This window comes from Microtus pennsylvanicus, chromosome 5 (genome assembly GCF_037038515.1).
Source record: "Microtus pennsylvanicus isolate mMicPen1 chromosome 5, mMicPen1.hap1, whole genome shotgun sequence".
Classification (NCBI taxonomy): Eukaryota; Metazoa; Chordata; class Mammalia; order Rodentia; family Cricetidae; genus Microtus; species Microtus pennsylvanicus.
This window is the reverse complement of record NC_134583.1, coordinates 89,026,363-89,046,350: the sequence shown is the minus strand read 5'-3', so window position 1 is coordinate 89,046,350 and position 19,988 is coordinate 89,026,363. Positions and strand designations below refer to the sequence as shown.

The 19,988-nt window shown below is 51.2% G+C and overlaps 2 protein-coding genes across 5 annotated transcripts; one reads left to right on the top strand and one right to left on the bottom strand.

Annotated features, from left to right (window-relative positions):
- Positions 1-2,852: 2,852 nt before the first annotated feature.
- Tigd3 (tigger transposable element derived 3) lies at positions 2,853-5,700 on the top strand. 2 transcript variants are annotated; one of them, XM_075974959.1, is made up of 2 exons: positions 2,853-3,077; positions 3,918-5,700. In XM_075974959.1, the coding sequence occupies exon 2, from the start codon at positions 3,937-3,939 to the stop codon at positions 5,347-5,349; it is 1,413 nt and encodes a 470-aa protein (XP_075831074.1). In that variant the 5' UTR covers positions 2,853-3,077; positions 3,918-3,936; the 3' UTR covers positions 5,350-5,700. The 2 variants fall into 2 exon arrangements, with proteins under 2 accessions (XP_075831074.1, XP_075831073.1); XM_075974958.1 differs by having other exon boundaries at positions 2,922-3,077; positions 3,921-5,700.
- A 5,571-nt stretch (positions 5,701-11,271) lies between these two features.
- Slc25a45 (solute carrier family 25 member 45) lies at positions 11,272-19,631 on the bottom strand. Of its 3 annotated transcripts, XM_075973200.1 has the most exons (7): positions 19,294-19,614; positions 18,685-18,744; positions 17,384-17,427; positions 17,139-17,210; positions 16,727-16,912; positions 12,509-12,767; positions 11,272-12,407 (listed from the first exon to the last, which is right to left on the bottom strand). In XM_075973200.1, the coding sequence occupies exons 2-7, from the start codon at positions 18,719-18,721 to the stop codon at positions 12,139-12,141; spliced, it is 867 nt and encodes a 288-aa protein (XP_075829315.1). In that variant the 5' UTR covers positions 18,722-18,744; positions 19,294-19,614; the 3' UTR covers positions 11,272-12,138. The 3 variants fall into 3 exon arrangements, with proteins under 3 accessions (XP_075829315.1, XP_075829314.1, XP_075829316.1); XM_075973199.1 differs by having other exon boundaries at positions 18,685-19,631; XM_075973201.1 differs by lacking the exon at positions 18,685-18,744 and having other exon boundaries at positions 11,273-12,407.
- Positions 19,632-19,988: the final 357 nt, after the last annotated feature.

Sequence of the window (19,988 nt, the reverse complement as noted above, 5' to 3'; positions counted from 1 at the left end):
AAATCAACTTTAGCACCCTTATTTCTGTGCTTTGGCTGGTTAGAAGATATGTAGTTGGAGGTGTGGTGAACCTATGGCATTGTGATGTAGATGTTTAAAGTGGGCCCAGAAGCTTGTTCGTGGTATAAATTCAAAGGAATTATCTGGGCGGTGGTGAACACTTTTAATCCTAGAACTCAAGAAGCAGAGGCAGGTGGATCTCTGTGAGTTTGAGGCCAGCCTGATCTACAAAGCAGGTTCCAGGATAGCCAGGGCTATTATGTAGAGAAACCCTCTCTTCAAACAAAAGTCACAGGATTAAACCAGAGAGAGGTGGTAGCTCAGCAGGGAAGAGGAGTGCTCACTGCCTTTGCAGAGGACCAAGTTCAGTTCCTTACAGCTTAAAACCACCACGTAACTAACTCTAGTTCCAGGTGATCTGATTCCTTTGGCCGGGTTGGTCACCGGCACTCACGTGCATATTGCCCACCCATCCACAGCTACGTACATGGAACTAGTAATGTCATCATGGGACAAGAAAGCTTTTGGACAAAAGATGAGGGCAGCCAGGAGGACAGTAATCTCAGTCTTCTCATCGGATGGACCTTCTCATTGCCTGCAGTACTGCCGAGCCAGAGCAGGGATCCAGGACCAGAACTGTCCAAAGTGTAGCTTCTCAGCATTCCCAGGGTGTTTATATGCCGACAGTAAGTTGCTCCAGTCCAACTAAGTACTTTGATATTACATAATGGATCTTGTATAAGCTCAGGAGTATATACTGACTTTGTAAAACTTAACATGAGTTGACAGTGTTAGCACAGACTTTTAGTCCCAGTGTTTCAGAGAGGCAGAGGCAGGTGGATCTTGAGCTCAAGGCTAGACTGCTACAGAGAGAATTTCAGGACAGCCAGGCTACATAGGGTGACCCTATTTTAAGAAAAATGTACAGGTATGTGCACCTCAGTGCAGAGATCATGACGAAGGAATCAGATCCCCTGGAATGGAATTACAAGCAATTTTGAGCCACTGAAATGGGTGCTGGGAACTGAACTGTGATCTTTGTGGGATTGTTTTGGTTGGTTGATTTTGTTTTGAGTGTTTCGCCTACATGTATGTCTGTGTACCAAGTACACGAGATAGCCTCGATTGGAGTTAAACATGGCTTTAAGTCACCATATAGGTTCTGGTAATCAAATCCAAATCCTTTGGAAGAGCAGTCAATGCTCTTAACTGCTGAGCTATGTCACCAACCTGGGTTTTAGATTCTGTAACTGGGAGCTGGCTCAGCCAATAAAAGTACTTGCCATGTAATCCTGACCATGTGAATTCTGTCCCGGCATCCCAGATAAGATGCTGGATGCTGTGTTGTGTGTCCGTTATCTCAGTACTAGAGGGACATGGGAAGTGGAGATAGAATCTGCGGAAAGCTTAATATCCAACTGGGTTGGAGTATGCCACACTGCAAAACCCTACCTCAACAAGGAAAGAAAACTCCCGCCGGGCGGTGGTTGCTCGTGCCTTTAAATTCAGCACTCAGGAGGCAGAGGCAGGCGGATCTCGTGAGTTTGATGCCAGCCTGGTCTACAAGAGCTAGTTACAGGACAGGCTCCAAAGCTACAGAGAAACCCTATTTCAAAAAAAAAGAATATCTGAAAGGTTGTCCCCTAATTTCCACACCAGTACCATGGCATGTGTGGGAAAAAGCATGCACACACATATTTGATACTGTTTTTTGTTTTTGAGTTTTTGCCATGTAGCCTAGGATGTCTTCAAACTTGTGATCCTGCCTCATCCTCCTTGAGTTCTGGTATTACAAGCATGAATCTCATGCCTGGCTTTTTTTTAAAGATTTTTTTTTTTATTAAGTATGCAGTGTTCTGTCTGCATGTATGCCTGCACACCAGAAGAGGGCACCAGATCTCATTACAGATGGTTGTGATCCATCATGTGGTTGCTGAGAACTGAACTCAGGACCTCTGGAAGAGCAGCCTGTGTTCTTAACCTCTGAGCCATCCCTCCAGTACCTACCCCTTCTTTTTTCTTAAAGATTCTGTTAAATACTTAATGTGTCACCAGAAGTGTCCTCAGATTTTTATGGTACATCCTGAGGTCATTGTTGCCGATAGAAAAGCTGAGCCCTGTGCTGCTTCTGCATTTGGTAGATTGGCAGAGTGCTGTGGACTCTGAGGAGATAGGCACTGCCTGTCCTCTAAGTAGGGCAGGAGTAGAGGGAGTCAGGCAACTGAGGGCCAAAAAAGGAAAAAAAATCTTCAAGTGAGACCACTGAAATAGACTTCATCAGAGACACTTGAAGAGACTGAAAGTGGGGTCCTGGCTGTTTAAGGGACAGGGAGGCTAAGATGTCTACACTTAATTCAGGAAAAATATTACAATGGAGGGAAATGACTGGTATAGGAACTTAGATCTTGCCATGAGGCACCAAAACTGGTAAAAATGTGTCCTTTTTCGCCCCCTCAGGTCTGGCGGCCAGCGTTTTGTAGCTGGTTGGTGAGCCCGAAGGTCAGCCAGCGCTGTCCATGGTAACTAGGTTTTGTGGCGTAAAGCTTACATCCGTTCGTTTTCTTATTTCATCGTGTTTCCAAAACAACTCCAGGAAGGCCGGTATACCTGCTTGGTACCCAGTGGGAATGGCGTCGAAGCCACCTGGGTCACCGCCTTGGGACGCCGGTCGCCTAGAATCAGGCACTAAGGCCGAGTCCTCCCGCCAGACCCTCGCTCGGGCTCCCGCCCTTTACCGCGGGAAGCTCCTCCCACAGAAGGCCGACGAACCGCCACTCCTCGGCGTCCAATGAAATACAGCCGGAGGCGGGACAAGTGAAACTAATGGCCAATCAAACTTGCCAAGGCGGAGCTGCCGAGGGGCCGAGCCGCGGTTTTCCCAGCCTTGAGAGAGCCCGGCGCGGGCAGCGCGCGCAGGTCCGTGTTGTGCGCGCGCCCGCCGCCCGTGCTGCTCCCCTGGAGCGCTCTGCCCTTGGGGTCGCGGCACCCGTCCCTCTCTGGTTTTGCTGTAGCCTAGCACACCGAGGCCCGGGAGCCGGGCTGGGGCAGGGACGGGAGCCGCGGGACAGCGCCTGGAGGTGGGTGCGGATCGGGAGGCCGGGCTGGCGGGCGGACGGGCTGGGTCGACGCCTGGGTCGGGCTATCCGACTCACCCCGGGTCGAGGCGGGGCGCGCCGGGGCGCAGAGGCCAGCTCTGGGGCTGCCTGCTCCCGACCGCTGCTCCCTGCTCCCTGATATCCCTCCAGACTGCCTACCACCCGGGAGGAGACACTCCTCCCCCTTTGCTGCCGGTAGCCTCCTCACCCTGTCGCCCTTTGTCGCCTTGGCACCTTCACTCTCTCCCCTTCCCTTCAGGCTGCTCTATTGGCCAGTCTTACCACCCCGCCTCGCCAGCACCAGATTAGACGAGCGCCTTCAGACCCCATCCATCTGGCTTTGTCGTCTGTACCATCTCACCTGTCCACATCAACTCTGTCCATTCAGTCTGCCATCCGCCTCCACTCAACGTCGTCATCACAATTTAAGCCAGGCCCTCCTCCCCATCTCCTCTCAGGGGTTTCCTTCCTGGCCACCCTGAATGTCCTGTACACCTGCCTCACTCAGCCTTAGCCTCAGGCCTTGCTGTCATTGCTCCTTTGTTGTCTCTCAAGCTGTCCCCTGACCTCTAGTCACCCTTTTACCTCATCAACGCCAAACCCTAGCCCAGAATTCCCGCTGCCCCTGACCAGAGATACCCTGCCAGCTCTGTTCTGCCAGTCTTTAGGATGAGGCCTAGCCTACTCCATCAGCCTGACCATCCCCTTTCTATCCAGCTGGTCTGCTCTGTTCCCACTGATTACTGTGGCCTCATCTGTCCTGTGCTCTTCTGTCCCTCCTGCCCTCGGCCTATGGGACCTTCTCCTACTTTTCTTCCCCAGCAGGTGCCCTGGCAGAGTCATGGAGCTGAGCACCAAAAAGAAACTTCACGCCCTGTCCCTGGCTGAGAAAATCCAGGTGCTGGAACTCCTGGATGAGTCCAAGATGTCCCAGTCAGAGGTGGCCCGGCGCTTCCAGGTCTCCCAGCCCCAGATCTCACGTATCTGCAAGAATAAGGAGAAGCTCCTGGCAGACTGGTGTAGTGGCACAGCCAACCATGAGCGCAAGCGGAAGCGCGAATCCAAATACAGTGGGATTGATGAGGCTCTACTCTGCTGGTACCACATCGCCCGAGCCAAGGCCTGGGATGTCACAGGGCCCATGCTGCTCCACAAGGCCAAGGAGCTAGCCGATATCATGGGCCAGGATTTTGTGCCCAGCATTGGTTGGCTGGTCCGCTGGAAACGCCGCAACAATGTGGGCTTTGGGGCTCGCCAGGTCCTTGTTCCTCTGTTCCCTCCTGAACCACCTCCCCCAGGGCTTCCGTCCCAGGCCCAGCCACCACTTTCCCTTAAAGACTTCTCACCAGAAGATGTTTTTGGCTGTGCCGAAGTGCCCTTGTTGTACCGGGCAGTGCCTGGCAGAGTGTTTGCATGTGATCGCTTGCAGGTACTGCTGTGTGCCAACAGCAGAGGCACAGAAAAGCGAAGGGTATTTGTGGGTGGGCTTCAGGCTGCCCCAAGATGCTTCTTTGGAGTCAACAGTGAGGCACTACCTGCCTTTTATCACCCTGACCTAGCCATCCCCTGGTCAGAGTGGCTGGCACAGTTTGACCAGGACATGGGACAGCAGGGCCGACAGGTAGCCTTGCTGCTGGCTGCCGGAGTATTGGAGGAATGGGCCAACCTTCCTGGACTCCACCACGTGCGACTCCTGCCTCTCTCAGCCTCCAGCACCACCCCTTCCCTGCCTGGCTCTGTGGTTTTGGCCTTTAAGGCCCATTACCGTCACCGTCTGATGAGCAAACTGGCTGCCATGCGGAGCAGGAGAGAGGGCACCTCACTGGCTGAAGCGAGGGCCAGCCTCACAGTGTTAGATGCTCTGCATATGGTGGCAGCGGCTTGGGCCAAGGTGCCACCTCAGCTTATTCTGAGCAGCTTCATTCAGGAAGGGCTCACTCCAGGCAAAACACCGCCGTCTCTGGACAAAGACACAGAGATGGCTCTGCTCCCTAGAGGACTGAGTCAGGAGGAGTTTGCCCACTTTGTGGACCTGGAGGATGAGGACCCAGGCCCTGGGGTGTGCAAAGAGGAGACTGGTACTGAAGACAGTGGGAGGGTGGATGAGGGCTTTGAGTCCCTGCCCACCAAAGCTGATGCCCTCAGGGCACTGTGCACCTTGAGGAGGTGGCTCGAATGTAACAGCACCTCTCCAGAGCTCTTTGAAAAATTTTACGACTGTGAGGTGGAGGTGGAGCAGCTCTGCTGTCTGTGAGGAAGCATGGTGGCCTGCAGAATTGCCCTCTCCTGTTTCCCATGGAAACGCCTCTCCAGAGGCAGACTGGCTCTTTCCTGTGGAAATAACGTGTGGAGGGTGTAGAAGGGAAGAGAGCGGGGACACAGAGTCGAAGGTCAGCGTAAAAGTTATTCAAGCCCAGACCCTGGAGTCTCTACAGATGGGGTCTCAAGAGGGGAGATCTGGGCTGTGGAGATTCTAGGCGAGCCCTGCAGAGGGTTAGTCTAGAAAGGCCGGAAGTGAGAAAGGTGGACTTCTTGACAGGTGGTCCCAACCCTTAAATTTTGTGTCAAAACCAAGTCTGCTTCTGGAAATAAAGCTTTTAACCAGAAAGGTCAGGGTGTGGATTTTCTTTTTTCTTTCTTTTTTTTTTTTTTTTTTTTTTTTTTTGGTTTTTCGAGACAGGGTTTCTCTGTGGCTTTGGAACCTGTCCTGGAACTAGCTCTGTAGACCAGGCTGGTCTCGAACTCACAGAGATACGCCTGCCTCTGCCTCCCGAGTGCTGGGATTAAAGGCGTGCGCCACCACCGCCCGGCTTCTTTTTTCTTTCTTTTTGAAATGGGGACTCACGTAGTCTGGGCTGACCTTGAACTTGCTGTGTAACTGAAGATATTTTGAATGTCTTAATCTGCTTGCCTCCCACTCCCAAGTGCCAAGATTAAAGGGATTTGTCGCTGTTAGACCCCAACTCTGGGATGCTAACTCCTCAGGAGGGTCGCCCCAAGAAATCACTCACCAGTCCGGTTGATACAAAAGGAAGTTTATTCTCATTTGTGCAAACGGGCTCCTCAGCCAGGCAAGGGAGAGAAGCCCCGACTAGCTATTACAGGCTACTTTTAAAGGCAAAAAACCACATGTTCAGGGAGGTGGGTACAGTGGGTTGTTTGTCAAACACAGGGATTGGCTCATTTTAAGGCATTTACTATGATTGGTTATGTCAAAGGCAAGACAGGCAAAAGACAGGGAAGCACCTGCAGGCTGTTGGAAAACACCTAACGTTCTAGTCAACAGGCAGGGTGGGGTCAAAACATGTTTTCTTCAGCCACCATACCCTGATTTATGTGATTGGGGATGAAGCTCAACCCAGGGTTTTGTGCATGCTGAGCTAGTACTGTACCAACCGAGGCACACCCGGTTTCTCAAGGCATGGTTTACCTGACAAAAAGGTGAAATCTTCCTGTCAGGAAGACTCCTTCACACGTGGACCCTCTTCATGGGCACGCTTATGAGAAGGAAAGTTGATCAAGACATTTGGCAGCTCTTACCATTCCGCGTCAGATCGTGTGCGGTGCGGTGGCCGGAGGCAGGCAAGAGAAGTAAGGCCCGGAATGGTCGGTCATTCATTATCATTTCTCATCCGTTTGTTCATTTTACCACAGTTCTTTTCATCAAGGCCTCCTATGTGACAAGATTGCAAAGGTGACGTCTTTGCTAAGCAGGACCAGAAAGGCGAGGGCAGATTCCTGCGGAGTACTTTGGCCCCAAAGCTGAGTGAAACCCAGCAGGGGTGAGCTGGTTTTGTTGTTTGTGTATGGGTGTTGTTTTGTTTTTGAGACAGGGTCTCACTCTGTAGACCAGGCTGGCCTTAAACTGGAGTGTTAGGATTAAAGATGTGTGCCCCCATGCCCAACCTTGTTTCTTTTTTAAATGTACTTGTGGGGGGGATGAGTGCACAAACATGCACGCACATGCTACCATGCATGTCTGGAGAGCAGAGGCCAGCTCTGTGGAGTTGCTTCTCTCCTTTCACCTTTCTGTGGGTTCTGGGACTCAGACTCAGGTCTCTGGGCTTTTGTGACAAGTGCTTTTCCCTCCTGACCCATCTCATATGCCCAGGGGTGAGTTTCGATACGTAGACTGCTGAAGAGAGAAAAGTGGGAAGTATGGCAGGCCTAAAATGGAGTGAGGGGACACCCCTGAGTATGGAATTCGTGGAGGTAAGATGCTCTGAGAGCCCCCAGTGACCCTGTCTCAACAGTGGCTGGCCATGGGTGTTCACAGTGTGACATTCTAGTGGGTCACTTAACTGAGGGCCATTTGAGGTCTAGTACTCTGACCAGGTCACTCTTTATACTGAAAACTTGTTTATATTGGCAGACACCCTGTGGCTCTTATCTGCTTCGTGTCTAGTTTATCAGTCACTGGCACTAGGAGCGGGCTGTCTGCTCCCTGTGAGTGGGGAGGACATACGCTGGGGTGTCGTGTAAGAGAACAGGGTGCATATCAGTTCATTCATTCAGTCCTGGCGATGAAACCACGACCATAAGCCCTTGTGCTTTTGACTTTTTTTTTTTTAATGATTAGAGAGTTTGCCCAGCATAGTTGGTACCTTTAGTCTTAGCACTTGGGAAGCAGAGGCAGGTGGGCCTTTGTGAGTTCGAGGCCAGTCTGGTCTACAAAGCGAGTTCCAGGACAGCCAGGACTGTTGCACAGATCAATCCTGTCTTGAAAAACTAAAACAGGGGTGAAGAGGTGGCTCAAATGTTAAGAGCACTGACTGCTCTTCCAGAGGTCCTGAGTTCAATTCCCAGCAACCACATGTAATGAGATCTGGTGCCTTCTGGTGAGCAAGCATACATGCAGACAGAACATTGTGTGCATAATAAATAAATAAGTAAATAGATAAATCTTAAGAAAAACAAAAAACTGGGAGTTTTGTTAAGTTTTTTAGGTTTATTATTTTTACATTGGGTAAACAGTACCCAATAATCCAAGACCTCCAAGTGTGCCATGCAACGGATGGAAAACTTCCTCAGAAAAATAACTCTATAAATCATAAAAAGCGATCACACACATACAAAAAAAGCTGGGCAGTGGTGGTACACATCTTTAATCCCGTCACTGGGATTAAAGGCAGAAGCAGGTGGATCTTTGTGAGTTCGAGACCAGCCTAGTCTACAGAGTGAGTTCCAGGATAGCCAAGGCTACACAGAGAAACTCTATCTTGAAAAACTAAAATAAATAAATAAAAATCAATTACTGTTCTGAACTATGACTTCTTCCAGATCTAGGTACAGAGTGAGAGAGAAACAGCTGTTACACCCTCATGTTTGCCCTCGACACAGACTACTAGACCCCCTCCACAGCTCACCACAGCCATCATTTAATTTCTCTCAGAATTAGTAGTGTTGAAAACATTTAAAACCCCTGCTCCCTTTTGTTTGAGCCGGACTAGCCGTGAGCTCTCCGTCCTGCTAGAGTCAGAATGGTGGAGTACGGGTGCGCACCACTTTGCCCCGCTCTTTTGTTTGGTGTGTTGATCAATTGTAGTTTTTGTTCTTCAAGATAGGGTCTCACCGTGTAGCTCTGGGTGGGCTGACACTCACTATGTAAACCATGCTGGCCTCGAACTCACAGAGATTCTCCTGCCTCTGCCTCCCAGATGTTGTGATTAAAGGTGTGCAACCCTGGCCCAGCAGCTCCTTGTCCAGCTCTTTCTGGCTCTGTCTTTTTTGGGAGAAATGTCTATTCAGAGCCAGGTGTGACACCCTGTCTCAAAGAAAGGAAGGAGAGAGACAGCTATATATATTTAGGCTCTCTGCTCATTTCCATCATGTTTGTTATGTCTGTGTTGGGGAAATCACCCTGGGATTAAACCTGAGGAACACTATCGTGTAGTTGCTTCTTCTGGGCACGAGGGGGCAGGAAGAAGACTCAGTGTTAGCTTCTCAGAGACAGGCTCCAGGGCACAAGAATATGGGTCCCAGTTCTCTGGGAAGCCAGACTTTACTGTCTGTGAGGGAGAAGCAATTTTTCTTTCCTTTTCTTGGTGACTGGAGGTTTTTCCAGTCCGCTTTTTTACTGGTGAAGCCCTTTGGGGATCTTGCTCACTTTCTGAGTCTTGGATGCGGTCTGGGAACTCAAGGTGTAGTGCGTCGTTCCCAGGTTCTCTCCACAAGGTTCTGTGTGTCCCCGGTGGTGGATTCAGCATTCATCTTAGGAGGCAGCCTCAGCCCCACATCCTGGCCTCACAGCCTCTATTTCTGGGATCGTGGGAAGTTTCTTCATTCTTTATCAGTTAGCAAGGCTTTCGGCTGTTTGTAATAATTATCTGAAATCTTGTTGCTTATAGAAAATAGTGCCATTAGAGTACTGGTCTTCCAGAGAGGGAATTAGGAAAACCAGTTTTTGTTCATTAATTCATTCACTCATTTTGTTAAAACTTTTTTTTTTTCTGAGACAGGGTCGCTTACCTAGCCGAGAACAACCTTGAACTTCTGATTTTGCCTCTACATACCTAGTGCTAGGATTACAGTATAAAGTCACCATGCCCCAGGTATGTGATACTGGCAATCAATCCAGGGCTTTAATGTGCACACAAGCACTCTACCACCTGAGCTGCATCCCTAGACTCTCAAAACCATCTCCTGGGGCTGGAGAGATGGCTCAGTGGTTAAGAGCATTGCCTGCTCTTCCAAAGGTCCCGAGTTCAATTCCCAGCAACCACATGGTGGCTCACAAGCATCTGTAATGAGGTCTGGTGCCCTCTTCTGGCCTGCAGACATACACACAGACAGAATATCGTATACATAATAAATATTAAAAAAAAAAAACAAAAAAACAACCCATCTCCTGGACAACCCTCTTTGCAGCTCTAGTTTTAATGACAAGCAATTAGGGGTGGAGTCTCTGCTCCATGGAGTTCATGGGCTAGAGAGACAGAATACAATCGGAATCACAGAAGACACTCAGAGGTGAACATGTACTTACAGACCGAAGAAAATCAGTGACATGAGAAACATGTCCAGTGGTCCTCGCTCACACCCACAGCTTCCTCTGAGAACTTACCCTCCAAAAGCCTTCCGAGTCAGAAACTGAAGTTAGACTCCACAAGCTGTACTTGAACAAACCCTCCAGGCACTTCTGAACCATCCCACAGGCCAAGGAAACTAAAAGACATCTCAAAGAGCCTAGAGCTGAAAGAAGGGGAGGTACACCTCAGAGAGAAGAACGTGTGCCAATGTCTTGTGGTGGGAGAGGGCCACATGTGTTTAGCAGAAGTAGGTTAAGACATTCATCAAGAACAAATGTCGACCGGGCAGTGGTGGCACATGCCTTTAATCCCAGCACTTGGGAGGCAGAGATAGGTAGTCTGAGTGACTTCCAGAACAGCCAGGACTGTTACTGTTACACAGAGAAACTCTGTCTTGGGGGAAAAAAATGAGTAAATAGAGCCTTCCCTAATGGGGACTCTCTGAGTTATGAGAAGTCATGAAAGAGTAAACTGACTATTCTATTTATTTATGGTTTTTGAGACAAGATAGTCCTGCTGTTCTGGAACTGCTTTGTTGACCAGTCTGACCTTGAACTGGGAGATCTGCCTGCCTCTGCCCCCTGAGTGCTGAAATTAAAGGCCATTGACAAGCTCTCGTCCAGTTTTTTTTTTGTTTTGTTTTTTGTGTTTTGGGTTTGTTTGTTTGTTTGTTTGTTTGAGACTGGATTTCTCAGTAGCTATGGAGCCAGTCCTGGAATTCACTCTGTAGACCAGGCTGGCCTCAAACTCAGAGATCCACCTGCCTCTGCCTCCTGACTGCTGGAATTAAAGGCATGTGCCACCACCACCACCCGGCTCATCCAGTTTTTTTAAAATATTTTCGTTATTATTTTATGTGTATGGGTGTTTTGCCCCCAAGTATAGATATGTACCATGTACATGCAATGCCCACAGAAGCCAGAAGAGGATTTAACAGATGGTTGTGAGCTGCCCTGTGGGTGCTGGGATTTGAATCTGGGTCCTCTGGAAGAGCAGCCAGTGATCTTAATCACTGAGCCATCTTTCCAGCCCCTCAGACAGTTTTAATATCTAATTTAACAATTGAGGTAAATAAGAAGACAAATGTAAAAAAAGAAAGAAAGAAAGAAAGAAAGAAAGAAAGAAAGAAAGAAAGAAAGAAAGAAAGAAAGAGAAGAAGACAAATGTAAGGAGATGTGGGCCAGGCAGAGACAGCCTGGAGAGGAGCCAGGGCATGGACAGCCGTGTATGTGGTGGGAGCAGAGATGGGAGGGGATCATCAGCATGTCAGCAAACAAAACTTTATTGCATGTATCTGTTCAAGAGACAGGAATACAACCTTACTACAAGACTCTCAGAGACAATGACTCAGGAGCGAGACAACTAACCATGAAGCCCTGCACACAAGAGCTGTGGTTGAGGTAGGAGGAGGGCTGAGGTTCTTGGGTACCCCACAGGGCTGGAAGGACCCTAGAGACAGCTCTGCCTGTGTCTCAGAGGAGAGTAGGCCACTGGAGGGACAATAACTACACCCCATTGAGCACTCCTGGGACATGAGGGACCACAGCAGGAAGTGACCAAGAGAGAGGACCACCTAGTGGGCCAGGAGAGCCAGGAGCTAGAGACCTGGGTTTCCCTGAAGATGATGGAAACCCTGAAGGCTTCTGGACACGAGGAGGCAAAGGTCATTCTCCCGTCCAGGGGAATGGTTTGAACCCCTGCCTGGGTGGCGCCAAGACAGTGACTGATCCCTGAGAGCTCTCTTCAGAGGGGCAGTTGTGACATGGTGGCCTGGCTGACTTGTATGTGGCTTGTGCCCCTGCTTTCTGGAAAGAGGTGAGCTGGAGATGGGTGTGTCTTGGAGTCCGTTCACTGCCAGCTTCATTGGTTTCTTGCCAGTTGACTCCTTAACTCTGGGTGATGCATGTCACCTCTTGCTTTTGAACCTGCTAGCTGGGTTCTTTAGCTTGATTTTCCAAGTTACTATCTATCCGCCGTGCTCCTGTTGTAGACTTGCTGGCACGGCCTGGCCAGGCTCATCTCCACAAGCTCAGCAGATATTCATAGCTAAGGAAGGTAACGGCGTTGACAGGAAAGGCACGGGCACTATTGAGGGTCATGCCTTTGAAAAAGACCCGTATTCCTTCCTGCCGGAAGCTGCTTGCCATACAGTGCAGCATCCCCCGGTATTTTCTCCCCTTCAGCCCGTCCATCTGCATCCGGGACTTGATCACATCAAAAGGCGTGGCTGTGATCCAGGAGGCTATGCCAGCAAAGCCGCCAGCCACCAGTACTGTGGTTGAGCCTGGAGCAGAGGAAGCCAGGGTGGAGTCAGACTGGAACAGAGCATCTCCCCAGCCTTAGTTCCCTCCCTAGCCTGCTGGACCCCCACCCCACCCCACTTACTGGGATTCTGGCCTTCTGGTGTGTACTGGCGACATAGCCCTTCATAGGTGACAAAGTACATTCCCAACGTAGGGGTGTCCCTCAGCACTAGGGCCCAGGATCCTCTGAACAGTCCCTGGGGTCCCTCTTCTCTCAAGATGGAGGCTGCACAGTGCACAGGCCCCCGGTATCGGGGTTCAGAGCTCCCTATCTTCATCCTCGGCTCTGTCTGGTTTTGTAGACGGACTTTGATGAGGTCGAAAGGAGCCAGGCAGTAGGCCTATGAAGAAAGACATGGAGGGGACTGGGTGGAGTTTAAGCTTGGGAAAATCTGCTAATAATCACAATAGGGCAGAGGCTCCTGCTGCCAGCTCCTAGCCTCCCACGTACACGGCTGGGTTTGGCCAAGTATCTGGCTGCCGTTGAGAACAGACTGCCTCTCTTATTATCAGGCCTGAGAGGCTCCGCACTGGCCCCTCCTCCTAAGATAGCAGGCGCAGGTGCCCAAGGACAAGTGGGAGTGGGCTGGTCCCTGGGCTCCCTGATTCCAGGGAGGAGCCCATGTTTGCAGTGGCTGGGGCTCCATGAGGGTTCATTCTGTAAGCAAAACACTGAGGAGCTGACTGCACGTACTGGCTTTGTGGGAGCCTAGGCAGTTTGGATGCTCACTTTGCTAGACCTGGATGGAGGTGGGTGGTCCTTGGACTTCCCACGGGGGGCAGGGAACCCTGATAGCTCTATGGGCTGACAAGGGAGGGGAACTTGACTGGGAGAGGGGGAGGGAAATGAGAGGCGGTGGCGGGGAAGAGACAGAAATCTTTAATAAATAAATAAACGGGAAAAAAAAAGAAAATCAAAACCAACACACACACACACACAAAAAAAACAGTGAGGAGCTGATGCTGTAGGTGGGGGTCACCTCGTTGGCATTTTTCTAAAACAGACCCAACATCAGAGACTCCCCCTCTTCCGTAGCACACCTCTCTAAGGCCACAAAGCAGCCCTCCCTGCCTCTGACCAAAAAGGCCCTAGAGCCCTTAGCCAGGACACAGACCTGGAGTAGACTGGACTGGGCTGGGAAGATGTGGAGAGGAGGAGGTCACCATACTGACGAGGTGTCAGGGGTGTAGCTGTTAAGCAGCTAGCTGGCCAGGGAGACACATGCCTTCAACCTCAGCATTTCAGGAAGCAGAGGCAGAGGCAGGCAGATTTCTGTAAGCTAAAGCCCAGCCTGGTCTACACAGTAAATTCCAGGCCAGCAAGAGCTACACAGTGAGATCCTGTCTCCAGACAAACAAGAGAAGCTACTGAAGCTCAGGGGAGGTTCTAGCTGGCTGTGCTGGGCTCATACCTGTGACCCCAGAGGCTTCAGTGAAGACTACAAGAGTTCAAGACTAGCCTGGTCTGCATAGTGAGTTCCAGGTTGGTGTGGGCTACAGCAGAATGAAACTCAGTCAATAAACGAGTCACAGGGCTGGAGAGATGGGACTCGGCGGTTAAAAGCACTGGCTACTCCTCCAGAGGATGTAGAGTCAGTTCCCAGAACCCACACGCGGCTCTGTGTAACCATCTGTAACTCCAGTTGCAGGGGATCCAACACTGCTCGGTAGGTACCAGGGCTGTACATGGCACACATGCATGCACTCAGGCAAGAGCATCCGTACACATAAGAGATTTAAAAACATTCATTAAAAAAAAACTAACCAGCGTTGGAGAGGAGACTCGGTGGGTAAGAGTGTATACTGTCTGCCCAGAGGACCTGAGTCTGCATCCTGAGTCCATATAGGGCAGCCCCTAACTGCCTGTAACTCCAACTCCAGGGAATCATATACCTTCTTCGAGCTTCCACGGGCAGAATTTAAGTTTGATTTTAGGACTAAAGTCTTTTTTTAAAAATCAAAGAACATCATTTGCGGTGTCACGGAGGTGCAGGCAGGGTCCTAGCGGGAACTGACTTGCCCCGGCTGTGAGTTTGCTGTCTGACTAGAAGCACATGAGCTCCGTGTTCAGCCCTAGACCTGGTTGGTATTAGAGAGACTAGTGGTGGGCTTTAGCAGGGACAGGGCACACTGCATGCTTCTGCCTCCGTGGAAGGTGGAGGCCCTTTGTAAACTGGGGCTGAGGCTCCTCCCGGGGCCTGTCATCAGGGCTGAGCCGAGCCCTCAGCGGGGTGGGCTCCTGACCTGGAGCTCCAGAGATGACACAGGGACTCTTGTGGGGTGTGACCCATGGAACCTAAAGGATTCTTAGCCAGAGAGGCTTCAGCAAGGCCACAAGCAATGTTTGTGCCACCAGAAGCTGTCAGCACCTGCCCCTTCCTCCCACTTCCTTACTGGTACATAACTGGCTTCGAAACCCTGTTGACAGATGTCCCAGGAAACGCTGGCTTCTAGCAGGTTCCTAGACCAAGTCACCACTTATGGTCCTAACAGTCCCTGGTTCTGCTTTTCAGAGAGATGAGGAAAAAGTGATTGAGAAGTGGCACCTGGCTGGGCCTAAGTCAGGCCACTTTATCAAGGGACTTTGGTCTCGTACTGTTTTTGAGGGGTACAGGCCTCCAGGCTTTAGAAATATATGGGCACATATCTGTATAATAAGGAACATAAAGCCTTGTTTGGTGGCATGTAACACTAATTCCAGAGTCTGGGGAAGAGGCTAGGGGACTGTTATAAATTGGAGGATCGTCTAATCTACAGAGTGAATTACAGGCCCACTAGGGCTACATAGCAAGACCCTGTTTCAAGAACACTAAACTAGAGGGGCTTGAGAGATGGTTCCGTGGTTAAGAAAACTCACTGCTCTTGCAAAGGCCTGGGGCTGAGTTCCCAGGACCCACATGGTAGCTCACAACCATCTGTAGTTACTTTTGTTCAAGGAGATTCAATACCTTTTGTGGGCCTCTGCAGGCACTGCACACACATGGTGCTCATACATATATGTAAGCAAAGCACTCATACACATAAAAAATAAATAAATCATTTAAAAAAATAAAAGGGTGGCCAGGCGGTGGCGCACACCGTTAATTCCAGCACCTGGGAGGCAGAGACAGGTAGGATCTCAGTGAGTTCGAGGCCAGCCAGGTCTACAAAGTGAGTTCCTGGACAGCTATGACTATTACACAGAGAAACCCTGTTCTGAAAAACCAAACCGACCAAACAAATAAATAATAAATAGATGAAGCCAGGGGTGGGGATAGTGCTTGCCTTTAATCCCAGCACTCAGGAGGCAGAGGCAGGTGGATCTCTGATATTGAGGCCAGCCTGGTCTCTGTACAGAGCGAGTACCAGGACAGCCAGGGCTGTTTGTTACATAGAGAAACCCTGTCTCAAAACAAAACTCACAAACAAACAAACAAGGAAAGGCGGTGGGGGAGGAGGGAGAAAGGAGCCAGGCATCTCTGGGCCTCTTTAATCATTAACCCCTGCCGTGCACACCCCGGCTTCGTCCTCTCATCTTGCTCTCTGCCCCTTGAAGTATCAGTGGCATCAGGGCAGGTACCCATTAGAAGGTTACCTAGGAGCCCATCTGGGTGTAGGCTTGAACTGGCACCTGTCCCTTTGTCCCTTTCTGCTCAGACACTCCCTTTAGCTCAGGTCCCCTCTAGGGCCTGGAAGCTCTTTTAGTCTCCATCCCCCCCCCCCCAGAGAAGCCATGCCAGTGTGCTAAGAGCAAAGACCAAAACAGACGATGGGGGTGACACACAGTGATTGGCTGAGGTCTGTGACTTGTGGCCTCAGGCCGGGCTCAGAGATTATGGCTATCCTTGTACTTCAGGCCAAAGCCTGGCTGAGCAGGTGGAATGGACTAGGACCACTTTAGGGTTACTTAAAGGGTAAAACTCAGCTCTGCTGGGGAATGACAGTTCCCCGGGGTCAAAGGTCACCATGCTGCATAGTCTCCCCACAACTCTAGGGCTAGGAGACCCTTCTGAAGGTAGACAAGCCTGAAAGAAGGCATTGGTCGCTTCTGCCTAGCATCGTCTTTGCCCTCCCCCACCCTCTGCTTTTTGTTCCCCTGGTCTCTGTGACCTTCCACTTCCAAGCCTGCAGGCTGGCAAGGCACAACATGGCTAGGTCAATTAGCAGTGGCTACAAGTACCCCTTAGGAAGGCCTTATCAGGCACTGCTGGGAGACCCGTGTGTGTGTGTGTGTGTGTGTGTGTGTGTGTGTGTGTGTGTGTAAGGCTCAGATCCATCACTGTGTCGCTTGAACGTGTGTACTCATACATGACCCTCTCACCTGCAGGACACCCCCAGTACAACCTGCTATGAAGATGTTTGTGTAGCTGGGTGGCTGGGCCCTCCGCTCCTGGTGGGAGGTGGCTGTGAGGGCCAGCAGGGTGTTGCTGTACACGCCAAACAGGACGGAGTTGACCAGGGCTACACTGGCAATGGGGAAGCTCATTCCTTTGAAGAAGCCCAGGACCTGCAGAGCAATATCATGGCATCGTAAGAGGCATGGTGGGCCTCCCTTGTCCCACTTCCTGTTCTGGCCAGGCCTCTGCTATCTGTACATCACTTCTGCTCAAGTCCTGTCCCAGGCAGACAGAGCAGGTGAAGAAGGCTGCGAGGACCTCACTCTGCTTTGGGGATGCTAAGTGACTGCCAGGCAGGAAACAGTCACTCGCACCCGGAAGAAGTAGGCTACCTACCGACTCATGGCGGTAAGTCTTGAGTATGCAGTCCACGATGCCCCGGTATGTGTTCTGGGTCTGTAAGCGCACCTGGATGGAAAGTACTGGGTATGTGAGGAAATGGGCAAGCCAGGGCTGCTCCCACAGCCACAGCCAGGTCGCCCACGCAGTAGACGCTGGCAGACACACAAGTGAGCCAACCCAATTAGCTGGGCTCTTAGCCAGGTTCCTGCCAGACCATCGGTTCCCTCCGCTACACTTACCTTTATAGTGTCAAATGGGTGCCCCAGGACCAGCCCCACGGCTCCTGCGGTGACAAGAAGGTGCTGTGAATACTCAGCCTTAATGGGGGGGGGGGGGCTCGGACCTGCCCAACTTAATGTGCCAGATTTGTTGATTCCCCATAGGAGCCCTAATCTGTTGGGAGGAGTGGATGGAGGGTGGGCTGTGGGGGAGGGAGGAAGCAGGAGGAGGGGCCGGAGGGAAAACTGGCTGGGATGTAAAATGAAAAGAAGGTGCGCTAAGAGTAAGAACTCTGTGCCAAATCTAAGAAGCAAGTCTCTACTGGAGGAAAGAGGGATCAGTTAGGAGCAGGAAGGCCGGGTATGCTTAGACACCCACAACCACATTCTTGGGGCTCCACTGAGATCCCAACTGCCCTGCCCTACCCCACCCCACCACACCTGATATTGGGCCACCAAAGAGCTGGGGAATAGGTGGCACACCCTTGACCTCACCTGAGGCCCACACACACACACACACACAATAGGGAAGAACCACCTGTAATACTGTCCTCTAGGTCGTGACCCCTTTGGGGTAACATATCAGACATTTACATTACATTCATAACAGTAACAGAATTACAGTTATGAAGTAGCAACAACAGTAATTTTAAGGTTGGGGGTCGGAGCATGAGGGAGGTCGAGAGCCGCTGCCCTAGAGGAGTGGCTGCCATTCCCAACTGTGTGAGCTGTACTCTGCCTTCCTCTCAGAGTTCTGTGGCCTTGGATGAGAACAGGCCCTGCTGGCCCCTTCCTCTGGCCTTCTATCTGTCTTACCAGTGCAGAGCGGGGTGGGGGGTGGGGGGCTTAGAGTCCTGCCGGCCCCAGGGGAGAAAGCCACCCACAATCTAGTCTTATTCTCCACAGAAAAATGCTGTTTCTGGGGCCTGGGGTGCAGCACCAGGAGCACATCCATGGTGTCCTTTCTCAAGGCGGAGGAGTGCCACCCATTGCCAGGTGGGGCAGATTTCCAAAGGGGAAGTCAGGACAGCTGGTGAGATCAAAGGTGAATGTGTTCTGGGTCCCTTACACTGGTCTGGGAGAAGGGGTTTGGGGGAGGTTCCCTGGTTGTCAGGTCCTTAGTGGTCTCTGGCAGCATGGCCTTGGGATGCAGAAGCAGTCTCTCCTTGTCTTCTTTCCCCTCTGCTTCCTTGGCTATTCCCAGAAGGCTCTGGAAACAGCTAGCTACTGGGTGCTCCAAGGGAACAACTCCTCTTGACAACCCTTCCTCCCCACAACCCACCCTTAAGGGTGAGAAGATAGAAAGAAGAAGAAGGTCTCACCGGAGATCCAGCCAGCCACAAACTCCTCCACAGGCATTGTGTAGGCTCGGGTGGGAACTGCTGCTCCGGGCCGGGCCGCAGAGAAGCAGAGAAGACTGTTGCAAGTGAAATCCCCACCCCCTTTCCGAACCCGATAACCTCCCACTAATGTTTAACCCTGGCTGGAGGGTGAGAAGTGGCCCAGTGCCCAGACCTCAGACAACCATTAGCAAGAGGGAGCCAACTTCAGTGACCCTGAGCTTGGAAGAGACCAGCCAAGTATGGAATCTCTAGGGCCAGGTTGACAGAGCAAGCCTGAGTCCTGTCCCTGGACAGTGACAACCTTGCTGTGTGACACTGAGGCCTAGCTTGGTGAGCCTCTGCAAGGCTGGCTGCCTTATTGAGTAAGGAGCAAGGCCCTGCCTGAGCAGCCTATCCAGAGCAAATTCTCATTCATCCCCTCGGAGCACAAGCCTCACCTACCCTCACCAGCTGAGAGGCTATGTGAAGTCAGACAGTGGCCACCAGGTGGCAGTCCCAGGCTACAGTGGCCTGTGGCAGCCGCCTGAGCCTAGGGCAGGATGAGAACAATCCGAAAAAGAGAGGCCCCTGCCCCCAGAAGTGACTCACCAGGCCCTGAAGCCTGTTTGTCCGCTCTCTCCAGAGTTGTTTACAGCCGTGAGTAAGAACCGCAGCCTCCTCTACCCCAGGGGGAAGAACAATGGGCTTTTGACTGGGCAAAGACCAGAGCTACACTGCGTCAAAACCAAAATTCTGCTCTCCTGCCCTCTGGCCCCTGCCGTCAGCTGATGGAGCAGGGAGGCCCTCACCAGATGCCAGAGGCTAGATTTTTTTTTTTAACTTTCTTGTCTCTAAACTGCAACAAACACATTTCCTTTCTTTAAAAATTAAAAAGAAAGTGGCTAAATCGCTTCTGTTCTGTCCGAGCCCTCACAGTACCGCCCTTCTCTGACCTCATGTCCTGCTTCCTGCTTTGCTGAACAGGCTCTCAGCCTCGAGGCCCTAAAGCCGACTTGGCTTCGTCTTCCTGGACATCCTCTCTCTGGACTTCTTTAAACTGCGGCTGAAACATCACCTCAGGGAGCACCCACAGCCATCTCGTGGACAATTGAAATCGCCCCGAAGTCTGCACCCCTCCCTCCCAGCGTCTTCCTCGCCTTTCTCCTGGTGCTTGTCATGGACCTGTTACATGCAGCTTGCAGGTTGTCCGTGTAGTCAAGGACCTGTGGCGGCTTTATCCACTGACATGCTTAATGGATTAGAGAGTGTGGCAGAATAACACGGTAAACGCTAATAGGTGATGA